The sequence below is a fragment of the Notolabrus celidotus genome, chromosome 12 (genome assembly GCF_009762535.1).
Source record: "Notolabrus celidotus isolate fNotCel1 chromosome 12, fNotCel1.pri, whole genome shotgun sequence".
In the NCBI taxonomy this organism is placed as follows: domain Eukaryota; kingdom Metazoa; phylum Chordata; class Actinopteri; order Labriformes; family Labridae; genus Notolabrus; species Notolabrus celidotus.
The window spans coordinates 16,577,730-16,587,742 of NC_048283.1; the positions used below are offsets into that span (position 1 = coordinate 16,577,730).

Consider the following 10,013-nt stretch of genomic DNA (forward strand, 5'->3'; position numbering starts at 1 on the left):
ATTGAGTTATGTGTTAAAGAGTCACAGAGGGCACAATTCTTCAGAACTCACCAAGCATGTGAAGTCGTTTCATTGTTTACAAATGCAAAAATAATGTGCACCAACCCTTTAAAAAGACTCACCCTATCCATAGATTAATATTTGACTTAATATTGTGAGGTCAGTTTATTGACTGCGTTGAAGGAAACAACTGGGAATGCAAATAAGGGGTCAGTTTGAATGAGGAAGGACACATTTTTTTTGTCTCTGTTAGATAACTCCTCTACCTCCAATGTCGAAAAACCCAAAGATAGGTATTGAAAACTGTTGTTAACCTTGTTAGCCTTTCTTTTCCTTAGTGACCGTGCCTCAGGATATGTCTGTGTCTGCTTCCCTGTGGCTGTCTGTCTGTGTGTGCGTGTGTGTGTATGTGTTGGGAGAGAGATAGAGAGCAGAAACAACGAGCGAAAAACTGAAAGACTGACCAATCAGAGATCCTGGAGCCTTTTCTGTCACTGCCTGTAAACTTCACCCTGTTATCCTGCTGAAGCTCCGGCCATATGATCAGTGTCGTTGCTCAGCCTAAAGCGTCATCATTTTTTTCCTACTGGATAATGATTTCCCCTTGATGTAATGTTAAATGTATTATTTATATTTGTTGTGTTATAATTTCAGCTTGAACATTCAAAAGTGACACAGCATTTGATGAGAAAGGCTGAAAAGTACATCTATGCTTGGGTATGCTGTGCAAATCATGGGATAAGGCTGATGCAGTAGCTTTTTGTAGTGCTCAATGCAGATATGTAGGGAAATTACACACAATACAAACCATGAAAAACTATGTTAACCTTTTTCTGTTGTTCTATGGTGACATAAGGATCCTATGTGTGCACTTGTATCACTACCCTATTATCAAATTATCTTTATCTAATTAGAGCAGTTATTTGTTAACAGTCAAAAATGTCAGGAGATGAGGGAAAACAAATAGACGGATACTTGAAAGCACATACACGAGACAATCCCTGCTCTCACTGATGGAACATTTTCATCAAAGGTGAAACTGTAAAGTTTTCAAGTTAGTTTCTAATTGACTATTTTATCAGGTTATAGTGTGTTTTTTTCAATTGAACTTGTTCATTAAAAACTGTTTCCTACATTAGCACCTAAGGTTCCCTATGATTAACGGATTTGGAGTAATTACTTGGCTTTATCTTGATTTTGCCAGAAGTAAAATTGGTCTGATTAAATTAATAATGTGTTATAGTGCTACATTCCTAAAAGCAGCCACAAGTTAGAAAAAAAATATGCTAAATTGATTGATGTGACAGCTCAACAGATTTGCCTGAACTCTAACAACATTATTAGTTAAACAAAACTGAAAATAAGATTTTATTTTTAACCTTTTATATGAAAGTAGAATATAACATTTAATTTGAAACATGGACTGAATCAGGGATACATACCTGTGTATTTAGAGGATTCAATTATACTTTTAAAAATACATTAAAGTGGAGAATTAGATGAAATATGAAGTCTTTTTCTCTAAACAACATGAAGTTTCTTTTTTAATAATTTTTCAGCTTACCCTGGCATCTCTCAGTTGTTACCCACACTGTCCTCCATCTGTTGGAGATCAAAATACTCCCCCCAGGCTCACAGTTAGGCAATCAGAGGACTATCATTCCGCCCCAATAGGCTCACAAGGTCAGCGTCAGACTGGGAGAGGATACAGAGACAGAATAGGGGGACATTCAGTGGTCACTAACGAGGACTGTTGTTTATGAAATGTTCTTTCTAAGCTGATGTACGAAAAAAGGGATTTTAACTGGCAATAAAAGGCACCTTTGTGTGAGACAATGGATTCAATGTGACTGATGTTGTTTTGTTAGCATTTCTTAAACAAATACTGTGGGTCACACATTGTATTCAGAATACATAATTACAGCATACTTCTTTCAAAGATACCAGTTCTACACCTGCATGTGGCCTATAAAAACAAAAGTCATGACTCACCTACAGGTGAAGTGTCATATTCTTCATCAGCCATCATATCTGACACAGGATGAGATGTCAACACATGTGAAAGTCCCACACTCCCCCTCTATAAGCAGAATGGCGTGATAATACAATCACCAGTCATCTTAACAACCAGAGGTCATCCTGACAGCCAGAGGCCACCCTGACTACAGAAACATACAAGCCGCTCAAAGTGTTATTGTCATTTAAATTCCCCATAGAAATGAATGTATGATTTCCTGATGAAATAGTTATTTCCTTCAGTATTTGTTACTTTTCAGAATATTAAAGCTCAAGTAAGGAGTTTTCGGCTGGTAATGAAACACACTCAGATTCATATACACACCCTGTATGTCCTACAAAAGTTTTTTTTAAAAGACCATCAAGGAAAATATTGATTGTTTCCATACAGTTATGTTTAATGTCCACAACCACTGACACAGAGTGAGCACATAGGATTTCAACATTTAAATTTGGGCATAAACAGGTTGCAATCAGATCCGGTCATCTCAGATGTAACTTCAACCAGTTTTCAACTAGCAGTGTTACATGGCTGTAACATAAATGTGTCTTAAAACACACTTTTGTTTTTAAATTTCAGTAACTTGTTCATCTCAACATTGAAAGGACTAAAATAATTATTATGAAGACATTTTTTCAATTACATTTTCAAGTGACAGATGAAATCCTGTATATGCAAAGATATGACTTCGGCACTATCTTTTCATTCAAGAATCATAAAAACAGTCCTTTACAGCAAAAAGAAGGTCTAGAGACATTGTTAAGGGAGCAATTTTAAACCTTCTCCTCAGTAGAAGAAAAATAATACTGTACACGCTCAGGCAACAAGGCTGGCCAACTCCTACTATTAAGTCAGAGAAACCTGAAAAAGCTGTGGTTTCACTGATAAGTGTTGGATTGGCATGGCAATGTCTTGCATTCACTTCCAAGTCATGCATAAAAGTTTTGAATGGTAGTTGTGATACCGTGCTCACCTTCACAATCATCTTAGCTGCTATATTTATGAGATACAACTTGAAAATCACTGTTAATAGGCTTGTGAATGTGTGATGAATGTTGTGACTGAAGCCAATATCCTGAAAAAGTTTTGGTCTCAGCAAAGCCATTGGCTCGACATTTAGACATTGCAAAACTCAAAAATTTTAATTTTTACTGAACATTTTTCAAAAGTGGACAGAATTTTTTTAACGTTGTTGACATTAAATGAAAAAATGCTGAGTCAGAGGTCAGAAAGGCCTTCTTCACGGCAGAGATTGTCATTTAGTGATTCATTTACATGTAAAAGACTTGAGATGAAGGTTAAAAAAAAACAAAAATAAACGCAATTTACACACGAATCATACAAATTTTTACGAAGAAAAACTACAAACCTCTTTGTCAACAGGGGGCCCCAAAATCAACACAAACAGAAAGTTTCTCACAGAATCATTCTTAATTGTGTCCACAAGCTTCACTAGTTAAACTTAACACAATCCTTATCAATACAATATCTGAAGACTTATTTAAATCCATGTATTCAAAAACTTTTTTGTACATAGTTATCACGAAAATGAATCATTGACTGTTTAATGATTACCTGCAGTAATGTACTAATTTAAAATGTGATGTGATGTTTTAATAGTGACTTGCTGGGACTGCAGATGTAAATAAGCATTGAGCTAACACAATACATTAAACGGTAACATGTATGTTCAATATTGGATATGGTCTATTTATACATAAAACAAATTAAGTCAAATTGAATTCTATTTCTGTCCTTTAATATGATTGAAATGTTAAATAATCTTTACAACTCAAAAAATGAGAGGGAATGTGTTTTTTTAAATGAAAAACTTAGTCGTCTAATGTTCACTTTCACAGACCTTATGTAAAGCTTCCTGAACATATATGTGATTGCTGAACCTGACCCTCCTGAGATACAAACTTGCAAGTTATTTCAGCCAGACTATTGTTGTAATAAAACTTTAAAATTAAATCTTCTCCATTCATTCATTCCTTTCAAATTGTGTATTATTAGCAGGATACAACTGTTGGTGTGTCCATCTAGTGTCCACCCTTGTCCTCCCTACAGGCGATAACTGAATGTTATTTGACTTTTGCATCTGTGAATGCATGAGTGTGTGTGAGAGGGAGGGGGTGGGGGCTCACAGCAGGATGAACATCACATTTATTGATCAGGCTAATGTAGGGAGGAAAGGCTGCAGGCCACAGCAGCTAATCAATATACCTCTAATTACATGTTGCAACGTGTGAATGTGTGTGTGTGTTAGTGAAAAAGTGAGTGTAGGTGGTCCCCCCCAAACTCACAGGGTTGTGTATATAAATACCGTCCTGCTGAGATTCTCACACACAGATCGTAGCTCACACACACATGTTAAAGTTGAATCCCTTTTTTTAGGCTTGAGCCTTTTTTTTTTACTGAGACTTTTAATGACAGGACAACGTGAAGCTGTGTGCTGATAGAAGAAGCTGGTAAGTATTTTATGTTTGAGTTTGTAGAGGATTTCTTGCTGTAAATCTTGCCTCTCCTTTTCCTGCTTTTTTGTCGTCCCATGTGTCCCATCTACCCTGTCCTCCCTGAAGCAAACTGAGTCACTGATAGGTGATCTCAAATGCAAACAGGATCTCTGATTCCTTCCTTCAGGGCCTTTCCTCTGTCCATAATTCCTGAGTTGTGTTGAACAGGTTGATGTCAATGTTTTGTTGTGAAATAATACACTTTCTATGCATCCTATTGTATTACATGTGGCCTATACAGAGACTGAAACAATCTGACTGACACTGCCATGCTGACACTGTATTAATCTGAGTGCTTCCCTTGTTCACTGCGTTGTTTGTCTTATCTACTTCAGGCTTTTCCAGTCTTCCTAGGCTCTGACTGGCTGGAGGCTGTGTGATATGTTTGATATTCGGTTGTTCTTATGCTTTATCCTGTCAACTAAATATCAGACATATTCCTACAGAGTCTGGCATTTACGTCTCTTTCTCGTTGAAGTCAGAAGTTCAGGTAAATGGTTTTATAGTTCAAGTTTTCACTATTTGTGTAACTGTCCATTGTTTAGTTTGGTACAATATCAGTGTCATTTTCTCTCATTCCTTCAGTTAATCGCACCCCCTGTAAGCATAACTTATTAACTTTGTGTAGATGTGTTTGCTGTAAAATAAAAATAATGCATTGTGCTAACTTCAAATAGATGGAAAATGATAGTTTATCTACTTATTTAATAATACCAAGCATAAAACACTGATGATGATGATGTGTTAAATGTAAAGGTCTTTGATGCTCTAAATAAAAATGCAAACAAAAATGATCCGGAATACCTTGCTTCACTGTTTACTTTCTCCTTTCTTTCTTTCTTTACTTTAAACACACCCACACCCACATGTACAATAATACTTTTATCAGTGCTGACAGCCCAGGCAGCAGGATTTATTTCTGTTATAGCTAAGCAAGAACATCCTGCTCATTGAGCAAACAGGCTTTACTAGCTGCATGCAGTTTTATAGTATCAGTGATCTTTACAAAGCCAAACAAGATAATAGCTGTTGTCTTCCAGAGCAGAGAGAAGCATAAGCTCCTTTTGACCTTTTTTCCATACTCAGTAGGAAAGTAAAGTTGATTTAGGAGATTTTTTTCCATATGTGAGTTTGTCCATCAAAACTTAAAAATCAACTCTGATTGTATATTAATATATCTGAATCTTTTTTTATATATTCTTTATTATTATTATTATTATTATTATTATTATTATTATTATTATTATTATTATTATTATTATTATTATTTATTTATGTTTTATTATTATTATTATTATTATTATTATTAATATTATTATTATTATTATTATTAATATTATTATTATTATTATCATTATTATTATTATTATTATTATTATTATTATTATTATTATTATTATTATTATTATTATTATTATTGGAAAACATAATTAATCTATGTCACTCTTATGCCTATGCACTTTGTCTTTGCCTCTAAAGCCTAAAGTGACATCCCCAATACACTAGCGTGTTTTCAGGTAATGATTACGTAGTTCTGTATGATCTTGGTTTCTCTAACTTGTTTACCTGGTACTGCTTGTTTCTTTGTTTGTCTACCCCTAACTAATGTCGGTATGAATGGGAGGTGTGTGTGAAGGGATCAATGTTCTGGGGTGGGTGGGATCTCAGTGGTGTTTTTTGTTAGTGTGTTTTGTAACGTCAGTCACAGAACTCTGTTCCTACTGTTAAGTGTCACAGAACCTACTGTGTACTTGTCTGTGCATAAAAAAACAATAAAGAAACTTTGGAATAACTATTGGTTTGACATTAAGGGAACATGCTTTCGTGCTTTTGTCTAATAAAAGAACCTCCTTGTCACTTACTGCATTCTTCAAAGTTTATGATATTATTTAACAGTTATATCTCCTACAGATGTAACACCTTACGTACAGAAGAAGTAGTGCAGAGGCACTGGCTGGAAAATCTGAGGCCCCGATGTGTATAAATGATATGCTTTCTTATCAAATGAGTGACTATGTGAGAGTTCACCCAATACAAATGCAGCCGAAAGTAGAGTACCAATAGATAGCACATTCAGTTACCCTGCAGATTTAAATTCTTAAATCAACACCAGGCCACTGTTGTGCCAAATTGTTTCAAACTATTCTGCCTATAGTTATACAACTGAACAGGCCCCATTAAACATAAGCCATCACTAAAGTGCAGCACACAGATCTGAGAAATCAGGACAATGTGTTTATTGCAACACTAGAGGGCGTCTGACCCCAAGTAGGATATTGTAGCACCTCTGATCTGTAGTAAAATTGAAGGTCTACATTTAGGTTTGGTTCTAAACTTCTATGCTTCTATGAAAATGTGTCTTAAGTTTGTTGTCACTGATATGTGTGTTTGTGCATCTTGTCTTACTAATGTTTTGGGGACAATATTATATAAAACAGTCACACTGTGTGGAGACTCATCTGCATTGTGATGACAAATTGCAAACATGGTCCTCATAATGTAAGTCATCAGTGTTTCTGGCTGAAGACTTGCTTTTTCTCAAGATAAGGGTTATAGTTGGGCAAGAAAATATCATGATAGGGGTTACGGTTGGGTGAAGTCTCTAGAGAATCTAAGAAAATCTTTGTAATGTCCACTGAAGAGATGCAAACAAGATGGTGTGTGCATGTGTCTGTTTGTGTGTGCACATTAGGGCATGTTGTCCACATCAGTAAATGTTATCAGAGGACCCAGGATGGTTTGGTTAAACAAATCATAGCAACAAAAGATAAAACACTGAAACCAATCCCCCAACAATAAAACAACCTCAAATTTAACAAAACCTTCAAATCCCTCCTGAACATAAAATATCACTCAAGAACAAACCCTGACAAAAAAAAGTAAATAAACTGATGTTCATTGAATTGTGTACAACCATATTAACTGTCATAAATTCTGCTTAATGGTTCATTAACAGCATTATATGAAATTTAATTAAGCAACTTATGTGCATCAGTGAATACAATCTTTAGTCGTGACGAACATACAAATCACATTTAATCAAGCACTTGATGTTCAAGCCAGCGTTTGCTCTGCTTCTCTACCCTATTTGCTTTATTTCAGCAAGTAGGTAACCCTTCACAACTGGAAATGTAGAGTAAATATTGTATTTTTTCTTTATGTGTGTTATTTATGTGTTCTTGTGTCATTGTGGTTATTTTTGAAGGAGCAGGTAACATATGAAGCAATGATGTCAAAGACAAATTTCCCTACAGGGACAATAAAGTACATCGTATCGTATCGTATCATATCGTATCGTAAGTCCAGTTATATAATTTAAATAGTTAAAAAATAAATTACACTTTAAAATGAAACCATTCACACTTTCAACATTTTACTTTTTATACTCATAAAAATTTGAAGACTGTTCTGTGATCTTACTTAAGATTTTCCATTCCAGGGGTGTTGTTTCATTACAGTTGCTGGAACAGGTGCCCAATGTACGGTCTTCATCACACTGGTCATAGGATCAATTGCTGGTCCTGGCAATATTTGAAACACATCATCCGCCTCTCTTCTCCCTACATTCCCTGCACCTCTCAAGCAGTCCTGGCAAAACAAAGGCTAAAAAAGCCCCCCCCCAAAAAAATAGTCAAAGAATTAAAAAACAGAATCTCTGACTTAAACTTGTCCTGTCTTATTTTAGACTGTAGGATTCTTACATTTAAATCTGTGTGTATGTTTCTTAAATGCTCAAAGTACACAAAATTATAAGATGTCAACTATTAAAACAAAACATTTTTTCTGGAAATAAGCTTTTAAACACCATGTTGATTAAATGTCTTACATCTTTTAGATGTGTCTGGATCATAGACTGTATAAAATATGGACGTAGTATCCGTGACGTCACCCATCTGTTCCTGGTCTGGATGTTGTGCAGGGGTCAAAGGTTGAAACTCGTAGACAAACGTGCAGCTCCTGTGAAGGACAATAGGCCAGGCTGGTTGTCGTGAGCATGGTGCCACTAGTGAGATCCACTGATAGGGTCAAAAAGCACACCATGAGGCAAATGTTATCTGAAAGAGTGCACACTGTATACTCTAGGGCTATTTCTGTGTGGCAGTGAAAGAGGGGAATGACGAACATTGTAATAATAATGCTTCCATGTGTGTCTTTAAACTGAATGCGTGTGCAGATATAGGATGGTAATTGATGAGTAGGTGGATGCAGGAGGGAGGGTGTGTGTGGACACAAAGTAATGACAGCAGAGATAAAGACGTTCAGTATAAATATCTGAGAACAGAGAAGGAGCATCAGACCAAAAGGAGCACTGAGGAGGAGACAAGGAGAGTTGAAAAGGGGGGAGACACGGGAAGAGTAAAAACGAGAGGGTGAATGAAAGCAAGAGGGACGAAGCAAAAAGAGCAGAAAGAGAATACGGCAGGGGAAGATTTTTTGTAATACAAACTGGAAACTCTGAAATAGGTAAGACTAGCAATCTGGAATTTCTCTCATTTTGTTATTTGGCTGTTTTTGTTTAACAAGTCCACTGCTTTTCACGTTTCATTTTTCAGAAATGACAGCAGGAGGGGTGCTTTTAGCTTTACTCTTGTTCCTGAGTGCCAGTGTGCCATGTTTCTCAGTGTACAACAGTGGCGAGTGTTTCTTCAACACAAAAGGTACAGCGAGTGTGTTTACAAATGCATGTATGGTTTGGTCAGCAAAATGTGGATACTGACACCCACCCCTGCAGTACTTTTTAAAAGCTTGACTCTTACTTGTGCTCCTTAATTTATACAGGAAGGGACTAAGGAGGAATGTCATAACAAATGAATGCATGTAATTTTCAGGGAGCTGTGAACACATGGGGAAGGTGTTTGATATAGGAGAGAGCTGGGTAACCAGTGACTGTTACCAGTGTGTCTGCATGGAGCCTTTTGGAGTAGGATGCTGTGAACAGTGAGTTTGATTTAAGCTGTAATCAACCCCAACATCATTTTCATGCTGGAGATATAACTCTAACTTTGGTCATCCTTTCAGCGGATCTCAACCTGTGGACTACCCTGATTGGTGCGAGATCATACGTAAACCTGACTCTTGTACGAGTGTTGCGGTGATGAGGGTCAATCATAAACTACCCTGCCTCTGGGGACGAGGCCGTCTTAGACCGGCCTCAGGACAGCCATGGAAGTCTGACAATGATCCTATGTTTTGAGTTCAGCAAATGATCCAAAAATAGCAATATTACTATGTGTTGTGTTCTCTTGAAATTGTACTGTTGATGTGTGTTATTGATGACTCTGTCATGGGTCTGATTTATTTATTGTTAATGCCTTAGGCTTGAATTAAAATGGCTAATGTTCTGTTTCCATATTTGTCAAATGTGTTATTTATCATTTATAACTGCTATAACAGTTTCATGTCTTCGTTGTCATTGAAAACTGGGAAATTCAACCTAAAAACAGAATAAAATATTGTGCTTCAGGGCATATTTGTCAGTA

General features: G+C 36.3%; 1 protein-coding gene across 1 annotated transcript; it reads left to right on the forward strand.

The window, feature by feature from the left end:
- The first annotated feature begins 8,888 nt into the window (after positions 1-8,888).
- si:ch1073-70f20.1 (prostate-associated microseminoprotein) lies at positions 8,889-9,861 on the forward strand. The gene is made up of 4 exons (XM_034696921.1): positions 8,889-8,997; positions 9,087-9,191; positions 9,363-9,471; positions 9,553-9,861. Exons 2-4 carry the CDS (start codon positions 9,089-9,091, stop codon positions 9,725-9,727), a joined length of 387 nt encoding a protein of 128 aa, XP_034552812.1. The 5' UTR covers positions 8,889-8,997; positions 9,087-9,088; the 3' UTR covers positions 9,728-9,861.
- Positions 9,862-10,013: the final 152 nt, after the last annotated feature.